The sequence below is a fragment of the Schistocerca gregaria genome, chromosome 2 (assembly GCF_023897955.1).
Source record: "Schistocerca gregaria isolate iqSchGreg1 chromosome 2, iqSchGreg1.2, whole genome shotgun sequence".
Lineage (NCBI taxonomy): Eukaryota > Metazoa > Arthropoda > Insecta > Orthoptera > Acrididae > Schistocerca > Schistocerca gregaria.
The window spans coordinates 806,584,055-806,609,386 of record NC_064921.1 but is presented as its reverse complement, the minus strand read 5'-3'; the positions used below and the strand labels follow the sequence as shown (position 1 = coordinate 806,609,386).

General features: G+C 40.6%; 1 protein-coding gene across 2 annotated transcripts in view; it reads right to left on the bottom strand.

Moving 5' to 3' along the window:
• Positions 1-25,332, bottom strand: part of LOC126335094 (uncharacterized) — a 789,781-nt gene that overhangs the window by 56,127 nt on the left and 708,322 nt on the right. For both annotated transcript variants that reach the window (XM_049998003.1, XM_049998004.1), the window contains exons 11-13: positions 14,891-15,134; positions 11,617-11,767; positions 619-745 (exon numbers count right to left, since the gene is read on the bottom strand). In XM_049998003.1, coding sequence (XP_049853960.1) covers positions 619-745; positions 11,617-11,767; positions 14,891-15,134 — 522 coding nt within the window. The remainder of the gene's footprint in view (positions 1-618; positions 746-11,616; positions 11,768-14,890; positions 15,135-25,332) is intronic.

Genomic DNA, 25,332 nt, shown 5'->3' with positions numbered 1-25,332 from the left:
GCTGTTCATTGTACTCAGTGTTGCTCAGTTCTTGATGTTGCTACATCTATGCTCTCAATTTGGTTCTGGACTTGTCATGTTGTCTTCATTGTTCGTCCATTACTGTTCTCGTCTTTCCGCAGTTTTCAGTGACGCACCATTGATGCTCTCAGCCAACTGACCAGTGTCTTCTGGTCTTGCTTGATTCTGGTTACAATAACAGCATTGACGGAGCCTTCAGATCAGAGAGAATATCCTGCCCTGATGATCCAGAAACTGTTTTCCTGTGTCTATCTTCCTGTGGCCTTAACAAACCAATCACCACCATGAACCATCCTTTCACTGGTGCTCTCCTTATTACTTGAGCCTTGAAAAACACTGTGATGTCCTTTGCCATGGCTTCGATTACCTTGCTCAGTGTCCAGAGATGAGGGATATTTTGCCCTCAAATCCTAGGGCAAAAATCATAGAAGCAACTTGAGCTGTTCACCTACAGAGTATGCACAAGTCAGTCCAAAGACACACAGGAGTCAGTACTGACCTGTCTATCTGGCATGTCAAACTCTAAAATTTTCCAATTGCCCTTTTGATTGCATATGAATTGATGCAGTGACAAACAATTTAAAGTCATGAGTTTACCTGGCACAGACAGTCTTCAAAGGGCAACGTTTCCATGCCCAGTGCTTCCATTCTTTGCAGCTGCTCCTCATAAAAATATTCAAGTTCATACATGGACAGGAAACCATCACCATCAAGATCCATACACCTGTGAAAGAAGTTTACCCACATAATTTCAATTCAATAAATATATATATACCTTTTACACTTTAACATGTACTTATGAATTTTATCAGTAATGGGAGCACTGAAAAATACAGACCAAACTAGTCAACATAATTATGGAATGAGATAGGTGTTTGTCAGTCACAAGAGCAGTCACGAAATAATGTAATAATTAGCAAGTGTTATAACTGACAAGTCCTCATTTACAAAATTGTGCTTCTAAATTTCAATATTCATTCCAGAAGTTCTGAGATGTGCTGGGTTAATTATGATTATTTTAATCCCAAGAAATATTCTCATTGTTCGTAAGTTGTGTAAGTTTCAGTTTACTTGGGTACACAGTGGGCTGATAGTCTCTCACTTCTTTTGCTATGTCCATCAGGTAGACTTATACAGGAATGAGTTGCAATGGGATTATTTCTGCTCTGTGATTTTAAGGTAGGACTGATCAAAAAATGTTGATGTGTCATGAAGTTTCATTGTTTAGAATGTTTGCAGGACACTAACAACACTTTTCCATCTTCAAAAGCAACCATATTCTGCTGTCTTTATGAGTTCAGACACCACTGGAAAAACAACTCAAAAAGGAAAATAAAGATATGCAGTTACTGGATTCTGCAACTTATAAACTCTGAGTGAAAAGCTCTGTGCATTGCATCCTGCCAGTAAATATAAGAAACATTTGATTCTATATAGTCAAACGCAGAACTTAATACCACACTGGCGATAAAAAATAGTTGCACTAATTCAATTTTAAAATGAAGTGGCAGTCATAAGTTTTGTATCACAGAAGAGGTCTGCCTAGAAAAAGTGAAAAGAGCATGAAGGAAGAGGAAAAGAGTGGTGCACACATTCTTCATGACAAGTGGCCACACTGCAACTACTGTTGTGGGTGAAGGCATGGCTGTAACTTTTGCTGGTACTCTGAAGTTTGCCAACTCTTCAAATGCACCACATAACTGTCTAAAATCGAGTTTGTTTGGGACTCTGTTCCAGTATGACAATACACCAGCTCATCACACAACAAAAACGAGGTCTCTGCTTTGAAGGGACTTGGGTCCAGACATGGTTTCATCCTCCCTACAGCTCCAACTTGCTCCATGCAATTTCTTCTTGTTCTCAAGGTAATTCTTCCTGTTCCCCAAGGTGAAAGGAACAATCCAAAGACAATTTTGAGTCTTCAGAAGCACCCACCTCTGTTTTGATGCATACCTAAAGGGTCTCCCAAATGACACCTATGTGAAACATACAACCTAGTGTTCTGAAACAGTGCAGTGGTGCCTAGAACATCAGGGAGAGTATTTTGAGTAAATGGTCTGAGTTCCAAAAGATAATAATTAAGATAACAGTTGCAATACATTCAGTGTCACTCATACCACTAAAAAAGAAGAGAAAGAAAGAAAGATTAGTGTTTACAACAAAATTTGTTCTAGTCTAAAATGAAATATGTTAAAAGTGTTTGGAATTTGTGTAAAACTTGACTAACCGCCAGGTATTAGCATGCATCCCACCATCAAACTGAACACACTTAACAATCCACCACACCACTCTATTTCCCCCACGCACACTAACTTGCTTAACATTCTTCTAATTTTTAATGGTATTATTCATTCCATGTTTAATTTCTCTTCCTCTTTCATTTACTCACTCTGGCCCTTCAGTCATCCATGAACTGAGGCTGACACAGTGCTTACCAGTGTACAATTTTTGACATGCTTCCTGTGACATCTGTCCCTGCAGCATTCATCTTTCTCTCTTCTCATTCTCACAATAGGTGAGTCCTTGTCTGCCTGGGGCCAAGTGAATTACCCCTATTTCCAACCTTCCTCAAAAAAATCACTCTAATCTACATTCACAAACCAACTCCATAAGTCACCATGTAGCGTGTGGCAGAAGGTGCCCTGTACCACTACTAATTGTTTCCTTTCCTGATCCATTTGCAAATAGAGAGGGGGGAAACCAACTATCTATATGCCTCCATGTAAGCCCTAATTTCTTGTACCTTATCTTCATGGGCCTTTTGTGAAGTGTATGTTGGCAGTAGTAGGACCAATCTGCAGTCAGCTTCAAGTTACTGTTCTCTAAATTTTCTCAATGGTGATCCTCAAAAAGAATGTCGTGATCCCTCCAACAATTCCCATTTGGGTTCCTAAAACATCTCCGTAACACCTGCATGTTGTTTGAACCAACTGGTAACAAACCTCTGAATTGCTTCAATGTCTTCCTTTAATTTTGCCTGGTGCAGATCCCAAACACTCAAGCAGTACTCAAGAATAGGTCACACTAACGTCTTATATGCTGTCTCCTTTACAGATGAACCACACTTTCCTAAAATTCTCTCAATAAACCAAAGTAAACCATTCACCCTCCCTACCTCCTCACATGCTTGTTTCATTTCACATCACTTTGCAACATTATCCCCAGATGTTTAAACAATGTGACTGTGTGAAGCAGTACATTACTAAGGCTGTATCTGAACATTATGGGTTTGTTTTTCCTACTCAGCCACATTAATTTACAGTTTTCTATGTTTAGAGCTACTTGCCATTCATCATACAAATAGAAATTTTGTCCAAGTCATCTTGTATCATCCTACAGTCAAGCACCTTTGACACCTTCCTGTACATCACAGCAAACAATCACAGATTGCTCCTCACCCTGTCCACCAGATCATTTATGTATACAGAAAATAACAGCAGTCCTGTCACACTTTCCTGGGGCAATCCTTATGATTCTCTGTCTCTGATGAACATTCATTGTCAAGGACAACATACTGCATTATATTACTTTACAAGTCTTTGAACCACTCACACCTTTCAGTACCTGTTCTGTATACTTTTGCTTAAGTACAATGATGGTAGTAGTTGTATGCCTCATGCATAGATCTTTTCACAGATGCACAAATCTCTACTAACCTTTGCCTGTCATCATTTGCATGTTCGCTTTTGAACCAAGAGTGCAACAGCCTTTTCTAAATTTTGTTGCTAAACCACAGTTGGTCTTTCCATCCTTAATCCACTTACTAGACTCATACCTGACCAGAGCATGATTTACAATCTGTTTAAGCTTTGCCCATAAATCCTCCATTGTGCTGGACCTAATGACTGCAGTTCATTGTCTAAGTGAGATGCTAACAACTGCTTATCTGCTCTTTCTATCAGAATCACTCTCCTAGCCTTCTTGATTGATTTACTAATTTTTGTGACTACAGTCACTATGATGAAATCATAATCACTAACCCCCATGTCTATACTGACACTGTTGATAAGGTCCAGCTCACTTGTAGCTACAAGGTCTAAGATATTAACTTTATGTGTGGGCTGCTGAACTGGCTGCTCAAGACAGTTTTTGGAAAACATGTTCGAAAGAACTTCACTACACTGACTGCCTGCACCCACTGCAATTAATCCATAGATGTCCCAATCTATATTTCACAGGTTAAAGCCGCCTCCAACTAGTACTGCACGATCTGCTTATCTACACACTACTGGGTGAAGACTTCCTTTGAATGACTCTAGAAGTGTCACAGTAGAATTGGGTGGCCAGTCGAAAAAAATGCCAATAAATTTGGTTTCACCTAGACCTGTTATAAGTGACCATAACTTCACTGTCACACTCAATTTCAACCTCAATAGAGGACAATGTTTCTGTCAACTACAGTCAACACTCCCCTCCTATTGTATCTAATCTGTCCTTTTAGTAAACATTCTATGACTTGCTAAGAATCTCAGAGATTTATACTTCGAGTTTTAGCCAACTCTTATCACCAAGAATAACCTAAGAATGAGAGTTTTCCTGGAGGGCATTAAATTCAGGAAATCTGTTCTGAATTCTTTGACAGTTAACTGATAAAATTTTGGAAGTCAAGGTGCCTTTACTATGAATGAAATCTGATGTCCCTATCTGCAAATTACCTAATGAGTGTTCATCAGAGTACACAGCCTATAAAAATACCTATGCACACTTCACAAGTACTCTGCTACCCAAATGACTGCTTCCTCTGTTTAGTGCACCCCTAATCTACCAACGGGAGACCTAAAATTCCCCAGACGGTAATGCAGGTCTATAAATCGGCAGCATAAACTGTCACAGAGTCAATAAAGCCTTTGGCTGAGACTCTTCACTTGGCTTCAAACTGATGGACCCCAACCACCTCTGGGAATAATGTTGCAAATTTGCAAGCTCTGCTTGCATCTCGTGTGCAAGGCCAACAGCCTTCACCACCTCAGTCAGCCACCTGTATAAACTAAAGATGGCCTCAGAACCCGTGTGACAGGTGTTGTAAGTGCCAGTATGAGCCACAATTTGTGGATAACTGCATCCCATATGCTCAGTAGCCACAGGCAAGTCCACCTCCACATCTCGGATGAGGCCTCTTGGCAGACATATCAAGTGCATAATGCCACTCTTTCAAGATCTGAACGCTATCTGCCCAAGGGGCTCCATAACACACACAATGGTAAAGCTAAAAATAACTAGCAAGTCCATGCCCACATGTGCCTCCTTGGACCATGCTGAAGGAACGGCCACCTGTTTACTCGCAGGACAAACAGGCAAGGCCAGACACCCAGCCTCCACATTGGCCTTGAGTGATGCAAATGTGCTACATCCCACCACTCACCCTACTGGGGATCCACTGCATTTGATACACTAGGAGGTGACTTGGCAGCAGAGCCCGTGGGCAAAACAAGCAACCCCTGAGGCATGTCACGTGACACTGCAAGTGACATGTCAGATTCTCTGAAACTGCTTCATCCCAAAGTAGCAACCTGAAGGTGCCTGACTGTAGCCAAAACCACATTCAACTATTTGCAAACTGCGGCCAGTTCTTTCTGCAACCGCATACAGCATGCACACGTCCTACCCATCCTAGCAAGAAGTAAACTGTAAAAGCTGACAGAGACCTAGATATGCAACTTGTTACCATCCTGACATGTCAGCAGCAGACCCTGACGCTGTAATGAACTGTGAAGCTGGCTGTTCAGAAGAAATGACAACTCAGCTACAGAATGTCTGAATTTACTGTTATGAAATGTAAGATTAAACCTCTTAAATACAAAAACATGCACAAAATTTAAGCAAAATATACTATGATGGAAACACTGGAAAAACTATATACATAATGTGCTGTCCTGGAGATATGTCACAGGCAACAGCTGGTGATGAGCTGACTCTTTACTCCCTTAAGATGAAACATACAAGCTCCAAAAGATTGGAATGCTCTCTTTTCTATTTTAAAGTGTTTCATGTGCATTACTTGAAATTTTACCTCTTGAAGGTGAGTCATTCTGTCTTCGTCTAACTGAATTTTTTTTATGGAACACTAACAATTACTTTTTTCAGGAAGCTTGATTTGTTCAACTACTATGTTGTAGATTGAGATAATGAACCCGTTTTGCTTACAATGAAGTGGAATGAGTGGAAAGTGTTAATATCAATGAGGTCACCCCATTGTAAAAATTTCAAACATATTTTACCATCATATAGAACAACCTTTCTGGAGAGAGATTCCCCATTCAATGATCTTATGAGACTCAGCTCACTACGTTCACGAGGCCCAGAAGGCAGTAGATACTGGTGCCAAGGTTGATACCGTATTCCTTGACTTCTAACACAGTTTCATACTGCCACCTAATGAACAAAATACAAGTGTACCAAATAAGAGACCAGTTTTGTGATTAGATTAAAGAATTCCTATTAATTGGAGCACAGCATGTTATTCTTAACAGTGATCAATTCTCAGATGCAAAAGTAGCTTTAGGCGTCCTCCAGGGGAGTGTTAGGTAAGCTCATAATGTACATAACTGACCTATAGTCAAATTGCTGAAAGAAAGTCCCTGACAGCCAGTGACTTTGTTGCCATTGCTACTACTTGGCTGTTTGATGTGATGCTGTGATGGTCACCTGTCTGCGAATATCCCATCCAAAAATTTTAGAGCTGTAGCAATGGCATACTACTGAAGCATGAAAAAAGGCTAATAACCCAAGATGTACCACTTATGTTTGACAGTACCGTTCCATTTTGTGAGAGTAATACTGCCCAGGGCCTCATGTACTAAAAATTCAGTGCCTTTTAATTTAAGACTTTTATTTCTATCTACAATGTATAATATCACACGAGGCCAGACGATCTCTATTGCATTAAAATAGCAATGATATGGTGGAAGGTACAGCACTCTGTGAGCATTTTCTTCTGTAATTTTGTCAATGTCACAAATGATATTAAGCAATATATGCTTTTTCACAAATTCCAGCACTCCTGCCTTTTTCATTTTCATATCAGATGAATCTATGCTGTACTTCTCTAGCCAGTCCAATATGTCACTCTTCCTGCTGCTGCATGTAGTGGCCTTGTTTAACTAAGCAGAGTGATATGGTGTGTTATCCAGTATTACAGTGGAGTTCCCTTCTATGTTCAGAAGTAAAGGATATACAAACAACTCTTTAAATTTTGCTGCGTTCATTTCCTCATGGTAGTCCCTAAATTTCTTTTATGCAAACAACAAAAAAGCATTTGGTACAAACCAACTGTGTGAACTGTGAACTGACTGCCTTTTCCAACTGGAGCTTTCATTGCTCCTCATGCTGTGTCATCAGTCTATGCAGTCAGTCTGAAATGACCAGCTTTTACTCACATTTTGTCCAACCAAATAATTTCATAAGGTTTACATTTAGATACTTCCCTCAAAAAGCAGTGTTTTCAGGCAATGATATCCTCACATTCAATCAGAAAAAAGTTTTTCATCAAAATCCTATCTTCAGTAAACTGAAAGACTGGTTGTTCCTCCAAAAAACAACTCACAATCGCACAGTGGGAGATGCAGATTCTTTCAGGTTGGATATTCTTCCCACTTGCAATAGTCATATACTGTGTCACCAAATTGCATCCTCTTGAAAATTATTGAGTTCTGTCATTTCAGCAATACACACTCTGGTTTTCTCTGGAGTCAAAAGAACAGCACAGTTCTCCTTCCACCTTGCAATTCTTTTCACAGAACTTGCTCTGATTTTCAGAGCAGTAATTACTCATTCAATGATTTCTGACAATGGTGTGAGAGGCCAGCAACTATATCTTTCTTTCTCAAAATAGAGTCATATGTTATATACGAATTCAAGAGGTTCTTTAAGGTAGTACCCTTTCCTACTTTCCTACGGCTTGAGGAAGAGGTTATATCACATATTATTCACATGAACTAAGTTGACACTCACAAAGATGGCTGATGGGAGTAACTGTAAATGAGAAATGCCCTTATGGTTGCTCCCATCAGCCACCACACCAAGTGTCAACTTAGTTTGTGCAGACAACTTAGTTTGTGCAGACATTACATCTGAAGTTAATGATATTTTACATTGCACCTTTAACACTAACTGAATTGATAACTCACAAACCGCAACAAATAATAAACACGTGACAAATCCTTTGCAGTCACTAAGGAAGCATGGCAGCACACACGACCTTGAGTAGTGGCTTTAGCAACCCGGCACCATCATCATGGCGAGGTTTAAGAATTCCAGAGCTCAGATTGCCACTTATGTGTCTCTTCCACACAATGTGGTCCATGTGAATGAAGTGTCAGGGGCATTCTTTTGGTGGCCTGGCTACAGTGGATAACATGACAAGTGATGCCATTGTATGCAGAGAAGGTGAACACTATAAACTTATAGGAAAATGCCAGAAGAACTGTAAGTAAGCAATGCTTGAAGCAGTGACTGGCAACTGACCCAGTATGTAAACACAGTGTCTTGTGCATAAACAAGCAGAAACTCCTGTTACTGTTTGATTAAACAATCCCGAACAATCACCGGCAACAGTCATGTCCATTTAATGTCTGGGAGTTATTTATGGAGCAATTTAAAGAGGAGTGACCATATAAAACCAATCATAGCACTGGAAAATGGTAGACAGATTCATGGAAGAACCCTCTGGAAGTGCAGTCCACCAACTTACAAAATCCTTTAATATTTCTCCTCAATCTGGGGTCCTTACCAGGTAGAACTGAAACAGGAAATAGAGAAAACCTGAAGACAGGCACCAGTGTCATCACAGGTTTGTTCACGGGTTTGTTCAAAGTGACATAGAATCACAAAAATGCTCAGCCAACAGTGATAGATGCTACAAGAGGAATGTTGTGCATCACAACACAGTTTACTGTTAAAACCTGAAGAATGTAAATTCTTAGAAGAGTGAACCAAAATATTGCTTGCTGCTACATATATCCTGCAGAAAGAATGTAAAGGTAAAAATAGAGAGATTGAGTTCACTGAAAGGCTTGCAAACCATCATTCATCCTACGCACCATTTATAACTGAGACAGGAATTGAGAGAAGTGACAGCACTCTCCATCACACACCATATGGTTGTTTGCAGAGAATATCTACATCTACATCTACATCTACATGACTACTCTGCAATTCACATTTAAGTGCTTGGCAGAGGGTTCATCGAACCACAATCATACTATCTCTCTACTATTCCACTCCCGAACAGCGAGCGGGAAAAACGAACACCTAAACCTTTCTGTTCGAGCTCTGATTTCTCTTATTTTATTTTGATGATCATTCCTACCTATGTAGGTTGGGCTCAACAAAATATTTTCGCATTCGGAAGAGAAAGTTGGTGACTGAAATTTCGTAAAAAGGTCTCGCCGCGACGAAAAACGTCTATGCTGTAATGACTTCCATCCCAACTCGTGTATCATATCTGCCACTCTCTCCCCTATAACGCGATAATACAAAACGAGCTGCCCTTTTTTGCACCCTTTCGATGTCCTCCGTCAATCCCACCTGGTAAGGATCCCACACCGCGCAGCAATATTCTAACAGAGGACGAACGAGTGTAGTGTAAGCTGTCTCTTTAGTGGACTTGTTGCATCTTCTAAGTGTCCTGCCAATGAAACGCAGCCTTTGGCTCGCCTTCCCGACAATATTATCTATGTGGTCCTTCCAACTGAAGTTGTTCGTAATTTTAACACCCAGGTACTTAGTTGAATTGACAGCCTTGAGAATTGTACTATTTATCGAGTAATCGAATTCCAACGGATTTCTTTTGGAACTCATGTGGATCATCTCACACTTTTCGTTATTTAGCGTCAACTGCCACCTGACACACCATACAGCAATCTTTTCTAAATCACTTTGCAACTGATACTGGTCTTCGGATGACCTTACTAGATGGTAAATTACAGCATCATCTGCGAACAATCTAAGAGAACTGCTCAGATTGTCACCCAGGTCATTTATATAGATCAGGAACAGCAGTATATGCTCCAAAACCCTACTGCAAACCGACGTCAATGATATAGGTCTGTAGTTAAATGGATTACTCCTACTACCCTTCTTGAACACTGGTGCGACCTGCGCAATTTTCCAATCTGTAGGTACAGATCTATCGGTGAGCGCGCGGTTGTATATGAGTGCTAAGTAGGGAGCTATAGTATCAGTGTAATCTGAAAGGAACCTAATCGGTATACAATCTGGACCTGAAGACTTGCCCGTATCAAGCGATTTGAGTTGCTTCGCAACCCCTAAGGTATCTACTTCTAAGAAACTCATGCTAGCAGATGTTCATGTTTCAAATTCTGGAATATTCCATTCGTCTTCCCTGGTGAAGGAATTTCGGAAAACTGCATTCAATAACTCCGCTTTAGCGACACAGTCTTCGGTAACAGTACCATCGGCACTGCGCAGCGAAGGTATTGACTGCGTCTTGCCGCTTGTGTACTTTACATACGACCAGAATTTCTTCGGATTTTCTACCAAATTTCGAGACAATGTTTCATTGTGGAACCTATTAAAGGCAACTCGCATCGAAGTACGTGCCAAATTTCGCACGTCTGTAAATTTTAGCCCATCTTCGGGATTTTGCTTTCTTCTGAACTTCGCATGCTTTTTCCGTTGCCTCTGCAACAGCGTTCGGACCTTTTTTATGTACCACGGGGGATCCGTTCCATCTCTTACCAATTTATGAGGTATGAATATCTCAATTGCTGTTGCTACTATATCTTTGAATTTGAGCCACATCTCGTCTACATTCGCATAGTCAGTTCGGAAGGAATGGAAATTGTCTTTTAGGAAGGCTTCTAGTGACACTTTATCCGCTTTTTTAAATAAAATTATTTTGCGTTATATGTAGAATGTGACTTCATCAGTGAAGATTAGGCTTTCAATCAAACGTTCTTCCTCCATGTTCACATAATACTCTCACATTTTCATGAAATCTGACATAAGCACACATTATCACTAGAAGCATGCACAATGTAACGTACAATCCCCTTAGTCAACACAATGTCATTTTTGACAAGTCTAATCCTGGCCACTTTGTGACTTGTCATCATTTCACTGAACAAACACACAATATTCTTCATAACACTCACATTGCTCTGTACTCATAGACTTTGATTTGATACAATAAAACAACTCTCTTGCTGCAACATCACTCATAAAATTGATCCTACCACCCTTCAGCAAGTACGAGAAGCAAAGTGCTGATGGTGCATTAGCAGCTTGGATAGTTGCTGCTACTAATGATGTGTGCAACATCTATTTAAGGTGAGAAACAACTTTTCTGTTAACTTCTAAAACAATCCATTCTGTTGTATGAGCTAAAATCTTAGTTCACTAAATAAATGATTTCTTTGTGTCCTAAGAAAACTGTCCTGCTTGATATTTAATATTCTTTGATGAATGAAGAACTGTGGAAGTGGGTATCTTATATAACTATTCACACATATAATTAAACTCAATAAAACAGCTCAGAAAGTATAAAGAGACACTCCAGGGGAAAAAATGCTGCAATTGTAGTCAACAGTTGTACATGGTGTGTAGAATTGTTATTTCACATTTTTCATTACATACCTGAACCAATATTCAATTGCAGTCGGGTGTGTTTTATCTTCCTCAGACAACAAAAACCAAACAAAATCTGTGTAGCTCATCTTGTCTTCATGCCTTGGTCCACGAGTGACGGCTCCCGAGAATATTCGGTCAATCATACGTGACGATAATGCTGTTGAATATGAATGCTCTATGTAATGTAATTTTACTGCTCGAAATAATAAAACAGTTACAAAAATAAAATAAAAAAGTAGACTAATCACTTAATTTTTTAAAAAAATCTATTGACTTCTGAATACCTACACTGTACTGTGAAGAAGTTTGGTTGTTTAACATTTGTATTAACACGAAATTTTGTCTATGTCCAAAACCAGACATTTTGTGTTTGAGGAGTGTACAGGATCAAGCTACTTGGTACATTGATTAAAGCATTGAATTTGTTTTCAAAACAAGTGAAGTTCAAATTGTTGTGTCTGGTCATTCTGATTTAGTTTTTTCTTAAAAATCACTTATGACAAATACTGAGATGTATTCCTCAATAATGACACTGCCATCTCAACTTTGGTGTCTACTTGATATCAATCTCTAATGTTCCATCTAGTATTACAAATAGACAAGATATATCTTTCTCAAGTAGGTAAACAGTTTTCCTTTCATCTTCAAGGGTCTTTTCCATGTACCTAAATTGTATTGTTAAAGCGTTGTTCTTTATAATCTTAACACTTGCTGAGAGACACACCATCAAACACAGTAAAACAGCACCAAATAAATCTGAATCAAATATCTCAAATCATGAGCATGGTTCACTATGAGAGACAGAAATGGGGAGTAAGTGATCACTTGCTGAAGGTGACTAACCAGAGCAGAAGAAACAGACAAGTAAATCAATAAGTTTCTTGAGCATTTAAAAATAATTTTTCCATCAGAAACAAAAATGAAGACAAGATACCACAGAAAGTAAAAGAATGAAGTAAATATGTTGGAGAACACTTTTAATAGCAATATACAGCATTTAAAAAAATTATAGACAGCAATTTCTTTAAGCTAGGTGTCTTTGTAAAGGCTACTTCTCATGTCCAATATATTCCTCAATTTTAGATTATGCAAATCTGTAACTATAGGTATAAGTGACTGACACTACAAATAATACATCAAGATTCTAGAGAGGGTGCTAATGTAATACTTTTTTTCAAAGTGAGTAGTCACAAATGAGGATTGAAAAGTAAAAAGAGCTTCTATGATAGATGTTGAAACTGACCAAGTGGCAGAGCAGAATGAAATGTAAAGTAAACGATGAATGGCAGGCTTGAGTATTTTACACATGTTCTGTTAATTTGTGCCTAAGCCTATTATCACTTAGCCTGAAAAAGTTTTTGCCTTTATTTAACTACAATTTCATATCAATTTTTTTCTTTTCTACTTGTTTGTAGAGGAAAAGACAAAATATTTTAGTAGTGAGTGTATTCAATCACAAAAAAAGAGAAGGACTGGGGTTTAATGTGCTGTCAACAGCAAGCTCAGATAGGCTAAGAATGGGGTAGGAAACTGACTGTGTCATTTTCAGTTTAAGCATCCAGGCATTTGCCTTATTCAATTTAGAGAAATCATGGAAATCCAAATTTGGATGGTGGGATGGAAATTTGAACAGTTCTCCCCTCAACTACAAGTCCAGTGTCTTTATGATTCACAAAGACATAGCGATGCTCATTCAGTCTTGTTCATGGTACCTCAGTCATGACAGAAAACAACACTACTTAAGAAGTTCCAGATAGTGTACCAAATGTTCTAGGAAACTAATTCTTGTTCCACAACAATGGACTAAAACTGAATATCACAAAGATCCAGATAATGCAGTTTGTCTCTAAATCATCAGTTATGTGCCCTGTAAAAATAGCTCAAAATAATCGCTCGATGAGTGAAGAAAGCCATGTGAAATTCTTGGGCCTAAGCCTTGACAAATAAGTTAAATACTATAGCTTTTGCAATTGGTCCACCCAAACAGACAGTTATTTTTAATCAACTATTTGGTATGGGATAATTTTCTGGAGAAATTCTACAAACAGCACAAGGCTATTAACTCTTCAGAAGAAAATCATTAGAAAAATATGTGCTCTTCAAAAAATGAGTCATATCGCCCAATATTTAACCAATGAAAAATACTAACTATTCCTTCATTGTACATTTTTGAAATTTTGATTTTTGTTTACAATAACCAGTACAAACTTGAAAAATACCACTTTAAATATAGTTAAGGTATTCATCACAAGTGGAACTTCAAACTTCCCTCACACCACTCAAAGCTTTATGTGAGACACCACATTACATGGGGCTTAAACACATATGACAAAGTGCAAAGTAGCAATGCATTAAATATGGACCTTGTCTCTTTGAAAAGATTATGCCATAATGTTTTAGCAGAAAAATATTACTATACCACTGAAAAATTCATAGAAGACAGTTTTACGCTTTGAGCAATAAAAATACATAGACTTTAATCTCAAACTATTAATTTACAACAAATACTGTAGTCTTATATGTATTTTTTTATTAGACACACTTGCATATTTGTTAATCTATAATGCATAACTTTCAAAAAACAATGTAAAATAATCTTTTGTAAATCATTATATTGTTTTCAAACTTGGCATGCCTCCTGTACAGCAGATCTAATGATCTATACACTGTACGAAATTCCACATATATTTTATTTTAAATACAATTGAGTTTCAGACCCTCAAGAGATCATTTCCAGTTACTGCTATACCAGCAAAATATTACAATCAATGTAACAACTGTTTTGTGACACTCAAAATATCACAAAAATAACAATTAAATTAATTTTATTTGAGACTGTATGTACCACCTTCCAAAACACTTTATCCTTTCTTCTACGAATACATGTAACAAAGATTATCTTCAACTTCATATATGAGCTGTTTATTCTGTGTGGAAATTTTTTGTATCCCAGTGGCATTTTGTCAAATACTGACATTATTGGAGAAATGCAGCTGTTGTGTGACACATAATGTTTTCAGCACACAGAATCGTCAATTGCTCTTAAAATTATTTAAAAATATCTACAAAGATTAGAAAATAATTATTTTTATTGTAAGTACTATATTTTTTAAAAACCTGAGGCATACCATTTTCTCTGTCAGACTGCAACTTTTATGGCCAAAGATTTTGAATTCTGCTTCCATTTAGCATGCTAGTCTGCTAAAAAATTCATTCAATTGTCCCCCTTTCCCCAAACCAAGATAAGATTTCATTCAGAATCTAGATATAGTCTTCATACCATGTTCACTATGCCGAGCCAAATCTTGTCGATCTATGTACAGATCATGGTCTCGGTCCAGCTCCCAGAATTTGCAGTAAATAACATAAAAATGTTCATAACTGAAATATGCTGTCACTTGGTTGATGTCTTCCTCCTCCTCCAGTAAATGAATAATACGTAAGAGGTCCGAACGCCTCAACTCTGGCAGAGTGATCTTGCCACTCCAGGAACGATTAACGCAGTAGAAGATTCGTGTTATAACCTGTGAATCAACAGCCAGGAACATTCCTTAATGCAAATCTGCCATACACATCAGCTTCTTTACTGTGAATTATTATCTAAAGTAATTTAATTCATATTGTTTTTTCCAGCATACATTAAGAGCATGAAACATTACTGCTGATCATACATAAAAGAAAGATAATTATATGTCCTTAAGGCTCATAAATATACTTAACTTTCATTTTACACAAAAGATAATAAATTAGTTTTAAATATGCAGTTAACAAGGGATTGATACAAAATTTTTGAATCTCTCTTAAAAATATATGTTGTAAAGCTCTTAAACACTAGAGGAGGAAATTTAAAAGTATGAATGTGCAAGTCAGTAGTGGGAGATACTGTCAAACGTTTTTGGAGAAGCAAGTGGTTGTCGTCAATTTAGAAAACATATGTGACATGTTTAGACAACTGGTGGAGAACCTCTAGATATGGGGTAAAACAAATACGATCTGAAAACAGCTGATGTAGACACATCTGTCTAGTAGTGCATAGCATATCTTCAAGCTCTGATGTCAGTGGTAACAGACCATGAGACAGACTCCACAAGACACAGATCCAGATCCATGACTGCTCAGACCTGCCACCCACAGCTAGCAGAAATTGGTCAACATGTACATATTCTGCAATTCACCTCAATGCGTGTGCTGGAAGGCATTTTGTGTACCACTTTCTCTTCTCCTCTTACTCATCCCAACTCCAAATAGTGAACAGAAAGAATGATTATTGGTAAGTCTCTATGTGAGCATGAATCTTTCTAATCTTCCATTCACGATATTTTTGTGAGATGTATTTAGAAGGAAACAATACACTGGTTGACTCTTCTATGAATGCAGGCTCTCAGTATTTTCACAAAAAATCACTCTTTGATGCACAACAGCTCTCTAGTAATGTCTATCAGCGAAGTTAGATGAGCATATCTGTGATGCTTTTGCGGGTACTGAATGAACCTGTGACAAAACATGCTGCTCTTCTGTGAATTTCTTCTACTTCCTGTACTGATCCTGTCTGGCAAGAGTCCCAGACTGACGAACTTGAGAAAGGGTTTTGTAAGCTACCTCCTTTGTGGATTCTTCCAATGGATCTCAGTGTGGTAACTGGCTTTCCTATAATTAATCTGTTGTGGTTGTTACATTTCTGATCCAACTGTATGCATACTCCCATTTATAGTCCACAAACCCAACAACCCCAGAAGCCCCATTGTAGCCAGTTACTTTGTCCCCAGTGAGAGAATCTCTGCTCTCATGGACCAACACCTTCCGCCTATTACCCATAACCTACCCTTCTATACAAAAGACACCAATAATTGACTTTTCCTTTGCCACCTGGAAATGTGCTCATCACTGAAGATAACACCTCCCTCTGCACTGACAACCCCAATGCCCATGGCCTTGCCACAATCGATCATTATCTTTCCCAACACCCAACTGACTACAAATCCGCAACTTTCTTACTGGTCACCGGGACTTATTTTATCCTCACCCACAATTGCTTCTCCTTCAGAGGTACCATCTACAAACAAATTCATGGTACAGCAACGAGCACATGCATGGCACCACCCAACACCAACCTATTCTTAGGCCATCTAGAGGACTCCTCCCTAACCACCCAGAATCCCAACCCCTCATGTTGTGCAGATCCACTGATGACATCTTTGCAATCTGGACCTTGGGTGATGACACCCTATCCACCCATCTAGAGGACTCCTTCCTAACAACCCAGAATCCCAAGCCCCCCCCCCCCCCCCCCTGGTTCAGATTCACTAATGTCATCTTCATGACCTGGACCAAGGGTGAGGACACCCTATCCACATATATCCAGAACCTCAGTACTTTCTCCCCCATTTGCTCCGTCCGGCCCTTCACAAACCAACTAGTCACCTTCCACATGGCTACATCAGTACCTCCTTTCACAGCAAACCTACCAACCACCAACAATACTTCGACTTTGACAGCTGTCAGCAATTTCTCTCCAACCCTCCCACAGCAGTATTCCACTACCTAACAAAACTAGATGTTATATTTGTCCATCCCTACTCCACTCCTGTTCCCAACCCCCTGCCTCAATGCTCCTATCCCTGCAATACACATACATGCAAGACGTATCCCAGACATCCTCCCACTACTACCTATTCCAGTCCTATCCTGTCAAAGGCAGGGCTACCTCTGAATGCAGCCATGTCATCTACAAACTAAGCTGCAACCACTGTGCTGCTTTCTTCATGGGCAAGGCAACTAACAAGCTAGGTGTCTGCATTAAGGCCACCACCAAACTATGGTCAAGAGGCAGATGGACCACCCAGTTACTGAGCATGCTGCCCAACACGATGTGCATCACTTCAAGGACTGCTTCACAGTCTGAGCTGTCTGGATCATTCCTACCAATACCACTTTTCCTCACTTGCGCAGGTAGGAACTCTCCCTACAACATTCCCTTCATTCTCATAAACCCCACAGCCTCAAACTTCACTAGTCCCTGCCCTCCATCCTTTTCTCTGCTCCCACTCCTGCACAACCATACCTTCTATTCCAACAACATACCTACTCAATGTGTCCCCTTCACTACATCTCTCCTATTCCCTTAGCCCTCCCCCAGCACAGCCAAGGGTGATGACACCCTATCCACCTATCTAGAGGACTCCTTCCTAAACACCCAGAATCCATGTCTCCACCACATCTCTGCTCATTCCAACAGCAGCACGTCTTCCCCTACCTTCCCCAGATTCCTGCTCTCATCAGGTGCAAGCACGGCCTGCAATTGGGCCCAAGTGGCCATAGACAGCAGCCAAATGTGTATGTGAGAGTTGTGCTTGTGCTTGTGCTTGTGTGTGTGTGTGTGTGTGTGTGTGTGTGTGTGTGTGTGTGTGTGTGTGTGTGTGTGTTTTCTGCTACTGAAGAAAGACTTTTGTCCGAAATTTAAAAGTTTAGTAACCTTAAAAAATGGAAACTAGGAAACTACAGGTAGGAATATCAACAATGTAGGAAGACACATCAAGTTGCAGATGGGCACAATAAAAAGAAACTCACATGTAGCTTTCAGCCACAGCCTTCATCACTAAGACACACACACACACACACACACACACACACACACACACACACACACACACCACACCACACCACACAGGCCATTCAGACAGCACACCTCACGTACACACGGCGACCAACCCCAGCATCTCCGTCTGGAATGCATCACCACTTGACATCCAAGCAGCAATCTAGAGGGGGTGGAGGAGAGGAAGGGGAAGGGATAGTAGTGTATGGGTGAAGAGGGAGACAAACACTGTCTGGAGGAGTGTGCAGAGACTAGAAAACTAACAGGTGCAGTTTCAGGTAGTTGTGGGGCACAGAGGTGGGGAAAAAAGGAACAAAAAAGGAGAGGGAGAGGGAAGGATGGGCAGATGCATTAGCAGAGGGCTGCAAATAAACAGGGTGGGATATGAGAATGGGGAGGAGATGATATAACAGAGGGGGTGGAAACTGTTGGATGGAGGGTGTGGGGATAGTATGTTACCATAGGTTGAGGCCAGGATAATTATGGGAGCAGAGTGTGTGTGTTGTAAGGATAACTCCCATCTGTGCAGTTCAGAGAAGCTGATGGTGAATAGAAGGATCCAGATGGTTCAGGTAGTGAAGCAGCCATTGAAAACAACTGTGTTATGTTCAGCCACATGTTTTACCACAGGGTGGTCTACTTCGCTTGTGGCCATAGTTTGAAAGTGGCCTTTCATCCTGGTGGACAGCTGGTTGGTAGTCATACCAATATAAAAAGCTGTGCAATTATTGCAGAAGTGCTGGTAAATGACATGGCTACTTTCATAGGTGGCCCGGGCCCTGATGAAGTACTATAAATCTGTGACAGAACTCGAATAGGGAGTGCTGGGTGGGTGGATTGGGCAGGTTTTGCAACTGGGTATTCCACAGGGATATGATCCTTGCGGCTAGTGTTGGGATTTGGTGTGCCATAAGAATAGACTAGGATGTTTTGAACGTGGGGTGGGTACCTCAGGGGAATGTTCCTCATTTCAGGGCACAATGATAGGTAATCAATGTCCTGCCAAAGGATGTGGTTCAGTTGTTCCAGTCCAGGGTGGTAATTGTTGAGAAGGGGACACTCCCTTGTGACTGGTTCTTGGGGGAGGTGGAAGGATTGTGGGTGTGATGGTAAATGGCATGGGATGTCTGGGGGATAGAGCCTGTCTGTGAAGGCCTTGGTGAGATCCTCAGTATGCTTAACAAGTGAGTTTTTGTCTCTGCAGATATGCCATCCCAGGCAACATGGGAGGGATTTTTTGGCATGAAAGGGATGACAGCTGTCAAAATGCAGGTACTATTGTTGGTGGTTGGCAGGTTTAGTGTGGACTGAGGTGCTGGTGGAGCTATCAGAGAGGAGGAGGTCAACATCTAGGAAGGCGGTGCAGTGGGTTGAGGAGGACTATATGAAGCAGATGGGAGAGAAGGTGTCAAGACTGAAGGAATGAAGATAGGGTGTCTTGGCCCTGAATCCAGCTCATGGAGATATCATCAATGAACCTAAACCAAACAAGAAAGATGGTCCATAAAAAGATTTGCATAGGACAGTGCCATATGGGTACCCATGGCTGTACCACGGATTTGTTTACCTGCTGTTCCTTGAAATGAGAAGTAGTTGTGGGTTCAGATAAAGTTAGAAAGGTGTGTGATGAATGGGGTAGTGGGTTTGGAGTCTGAAGGATGTTGGGAAAAGTGTGTTCAATAGTGGTAAGACCATGGGCATGAGGGATGTTGGTGAACAGGGATGTGGAATCAGACCTCCAACCAATGACCCTTAATCTGGCCTCCCACATCAAAGACACCAACCATTTCCTTCAATGACTCTCCACCGTCCCCACCCCTTTACCTCCTGGATCTCTACTCATTACTGTTGATGCCACCTCCCTACACACTAACATCCCTCAAGCCCACAGTTTTATCATTATTGAATACTACCTTTCCCAACATCCTTCAGACTCCAAAGCTACTACCTCATTCCTCATACATCTTACTAACTTTATTCTAACCCACAACTACTTCTCATTTGAAGAGAAGGTATACAAAAAATTCACAGCATGACCAAGGGCACCCGCAAGGCACCCTCAAGTGCCAATCTTTTTATGGGCCATCTAGAGGAGACCTTCCTAGCCTCCAAAAACACGAAACCCCTTGTTTGGTTCGGGTTCATTGATGATATCTTCATGAACAGAGGTCAGGACAAGACACTCTAGCTTCATTCCTTGATTATCTCAATACCTTCTCTCCCATCTGCTTCACACGATCCTCCTTAACCCACAGTGCCACCTTCCTAGATGTTGACCTCCTCTTCTCTGATGGCTCCATCCACACCTCTGTCCACATTAAACCCACCAACCACCAACAATACCTCTAATTTGACAGCTGTCATCCAACCACTCAAAAATATCCCCCCCCCCTCCCCCTTATAGCCTGGCTAACCAGGAACAGTGTATCTGCAGTGACAAAAACTCCCTTGTTCAGCATGCTGAGGGTCTCATCAAGGTGTTCACAGACAGGCACTATCCCCCAGGCCTCGTCCGCAAACTGATCTCCCATGCCATTTCGCCTCACACGCCCAATCCTCCCACCACCCCCAAGAACTAGCCACGAAGAAGTGTCCCCTTCATCATCCAGTTTCACTCCAGACTGGAACAACTGAGCCACATCCTTCACCAGGGCTTTTTTTACCTATCATTGTGCCCTGAAATGGGGGACATCCTACCCAAGATACTTCCCACCCTTCCGTCACCCATCCAACCTCCACAACATCCTAGTCCATTCCCATAGCACTCCCAATCCCAACCCTTGCCACAAGGATCATATCCCTGTGGAAGACCCAGGTGCAAAACCTGCCCAATCCACCCACCCAGCACTTCCTATTCCAGTCCTGTCACAGGTTTATCCTACCCCATCAGGGTCCGGGCCACCAGTGAAAGCAGCCATATCATTTACCAGCTCTGCTGCAATCATTGCACAGCTTTTTATATTGGTATGACTACCAACCAGCTGTCCATCAGGATGATCGGCCACCATCAGACTGTGGTCAAGAGCAAAATAGACCACCCTGTAGCACAGCATGCAGCTGAACATAACACACTTTATTTCAATAGCTGCTTCACTACCCAAGCCATCTGGATACTTCCCTCCACCACCAGCTTTCCTAAGCTGTGCAGATGGGTGTTATCCTTATGACATATTCTCCACTCCCATAATTATCTCGGCCTCAACATACAGCAATATACTATCCCCATAACCTCCACCCAACAGTTTCCACCCCCTCTGTCCTATCATCTTCCTCATTCTCATCTCCCACCCTGTTTATTTGCAGTCCTCTGCCAACACATTCACCCATCTTTCCCCACTCCTCTCCTTTTTCCCCACCTACCTGCCCCGCAACCTCCTGATGCTGCTCCTGTTGGCAGTCTTGTCCCTGCTTGTCCCTGCCTTGTCCATCAGAGAGCATTCATCTCTCTCTTTGCCCGTCTTGTATGTGTGAGGTGTGCTTGCTTGTGTGAATGGTGTGTGTGTGTGTGTGTGTGTGTGTGTGTGTGTGTGTGTGTGTGTGTGTGTGTGTGTGGCGCGCGCGCGCCTTTTACTGACGAAGGCTGTGGCTGAAAGCTATATGTGAATGTCTTTCTATTGTGCCATTCTGCAACTTGATATGTCTTCTTTACAGTAAGTAACAATCCGTCTCTTCCTACACAGTTTAGTAATCTTTTGATTGTTTAGTATTTTATCTATATTCAGCATATGTAGTTATATACACTGAAATAAACAGCAACCAGTTGCATAAAAGAAATTTTGATTTTTGTTGTGGTTCATAGTGCCAGTACAAAAATGGCTTCTTTATACCACTTTTTGTGTAGGCACTACAAATCACGACTATGGAAATATGCTCTATGCATCTTATTGTTGACATTCACAAATAATGTGATTGTTATAGCCTTCTGATGAAGGGCACTAGGTGCCTGAAACCATTTATAAAAATTAACATTTCTTTTACACGACTGGTTGCTGGTTATTTCAAAGTATCTTTTCATTGTGTCTGCCTGCAACTCAATGCCTAATAATTTTTCATGTTATTGTTATTCCATCCTGGATTTTCTACTATTTGATTCCCTCCAGTCCTGTCACAGGTTTATCCTACCCCATCAGGGTACGGTTACAATTCTTCCCACTCCAAAGTGTATCTGGTAAGGCAATCATAGGCAATATTTCAAGAGAAGAACAGTGTTGATTGCAAGGTCAACAATATTTTCATTGAGGAGTTTCGACTTTCTATGGCATCATAAGATGTGATGAATGCATACGCTGGAGCAAATTAAAATTTTCCAATGATACCCCAGAAAGGCAAAACATGTCAGTAAAAATACTGTTTCCTCTATAACCAAGAATGTTTTTCTCTCAAAACAATAACAGTTTTTTTCTGCCTATTTATATGCCCTACATTACACTTATTTATGTCCAGGGTCAATTGCAAATTCCTGCGCTGAATGTCAATCACTTAGAAATCTTCTTGCATTTTGCTATAATTTTCTAGCATTGCGACTTGTCTATCTACAGTTACATCATCCTTGAACAGCCTCACAAAGGTCCCAATATTATCCTCTAGGTCATTTACATATAATGTGAACATTAATGGTCTTGTAACACTCCCTTGGGCTATACCTTAGGCTACTGTTACATTTGAAGATTTCTCACTGTAAAAAATGACATGCTGTGTTCTAGTTGCCATTAACTCTTTAACCCCTTAAAACACACACACACACACACACACACACACACACACACACACACACACATTTCAAAAAAAATATTTTTTTAATTAATTAAAAAATCTTATAATGAATGACATTACATACAGATGTATAAAGATAGCTTTTACAGGTCAAAATAATAAGTTACAAAATTTTGAAGATCACCAATAATAAAATCCCACCTGTACTTGTGTTCTGGACTTTGACTAAAAAGATATCCTGAAACTTGAATTAATTTCTTAGTTTCTGTGTAGCTATGAAGCCTAACAACATATTTCACAATTGTTTCCTGTGAACATGAAGCTTGGAGGAGCTGGCTGGAGCACAGTGGATGTATTTACCTCATAGCACTGGTGAGCACTCATCACTAAACTCTCTAGTCTCTCTGTCTCTAGAGTAGTAACATCACATTCTTCTTCACCTTCCAAGCTGTTAAATTCAATGTCAAACTCAGAATCACTGTAGCCATCCTTTTTTGAAAGCATTGCCTAAACCTAATACATGAGAGAGGCTGAAAGTGCATGTTTTACTGTTGAGTATCCAAAGCTACACATAGTAACGATGATATCTAGTGACAACCATCTCAACCAAAACACAATAGTCAGGCTACAAATGTAGGACCAGATGCTCTCTAGCAGATAAACACTTAAATATCACTGCTGAAATGGATATAAGCAGCATTTTATTTTTTTGAAGATCCGTTCTTAAATTGCCCAGGTATTTTTTGGGTTTTAAGTTTGTGTCAAAATAATAAAAACAAGACAACTCAGGGTTTTATGTTTAGGGGTTAATCCAGTCACAAAGGTGGGCTGATATTATGTAAACTCTTATTGTGTTCATTGGATGACAGTGCAAAACTGAACTGAACAGCTTCCTGAATAATAGATCAAGTGGATGACAGTATACATTGCCTATTCGGGCTCATGGATGAACACAGCAAACTGGGTTTCATACAGTTGTTGTTTGTCGAATACATGTTGATTCCTACAGGGGAGATTTTCAATCTCCACAAAGATTAGACACTGAAGCATCAAAGAAACAGGTATTAGCATCCGTACTCAAATACACAGATATGTAAACAAGCAGAATATGGCACTATGGTTGGCAATGCCATATAAGACAACAAGTGTCTGGTGCAGTTGTTAGATCAGTTACTGCTGCCATATAGTCATCACATAAGCAATGGGACTCAGCAGCAATGAAGATGGGATTTTCCTATACAACCATTTCACAAGTGTACCGTGAATATCAGGAATCTGGTAAAACATCAAATCTCTGACATTGCTGCGGCCAGAAAAAGATCCTGCAAGAACAGGACCAACAACGACTGAAGAAAATGGTTCAACGTGGCAGAAGTGCAACTCTTCCACAAATTGCTGCAGATTTCAATGCTGGGCCATCAGCAAGTGTCAGTGTGCAAACCATTCAACGAAACCCTCTCATCGACATGGGCTTTTGGAGCTGAAGGCCCACTCGTGTACCCTTGATGACTGCATGATGCAAAGCTTTATGCCTCGCCTGGGCCCATCAACACCAACATTGGACTGTTGATGACTGGAAACATGTTGCCTCATTGGAAGAGTCTCATTTCTAATTGTATCGAGTGGATGGATGTGTATGGGTATGGAGACAATCTCGTGAATCCATGGACTCTGCATGTCAGGAGGGGACCATTATAGCTGGTGGAGGCCCTGTAATGATGTGGGGCGTGTCCTGTTGGAGTGTTATTGGACCCCTGATACATCTAGATACGACTCTGACAGGTGACACATACATAAGCATCCTGTATAATCATCTACATCCAATAATGTCCATTGTGCATTCTGACAGACTTGGGCAATTCCAGCAAGACAATGCGACATACATCCAGAATTGCTACAAAGTGGTTCAGGGAACACTCTTCTGAGTTTAAACACGTCTGATGGACACTAAACTCCCCAGACATGAACATTATTGAGCACATCTGGGATGCCTTGCATTGTGCTGTTCAGAAGACATCTCCACTCCCTCATTCTCTCACAGATTTGTGGACAGGCCTGCAGGATTCATGGTGTCAATTCCCTCCAGCACTACTTCAGACATTAGTCAAGCCCATGCCACATCGTGTTGCGGCACTTTTGCATGCTCGTAAGGGCCCTAAACAATATTAGACAGGTTTACCAGTTTCTTTGGCTCTTCAGTGTAATACACAAGCATCAAACATCTTCCAATATTCTACTATGGACTGACATCAACAATATAGGCCTGTAGTTGTGTGCATGTGTTCAACGATCCTTCCTGTAAACAGCTCCTCGAATGGGTGCAAGATGTGCACATCTGTCTCTACAGTGCACCAATGCTCTCAATAGGATTAAAGTTGGGTGACCTGGTGGGCCTACACAAGCACCTTCATCTA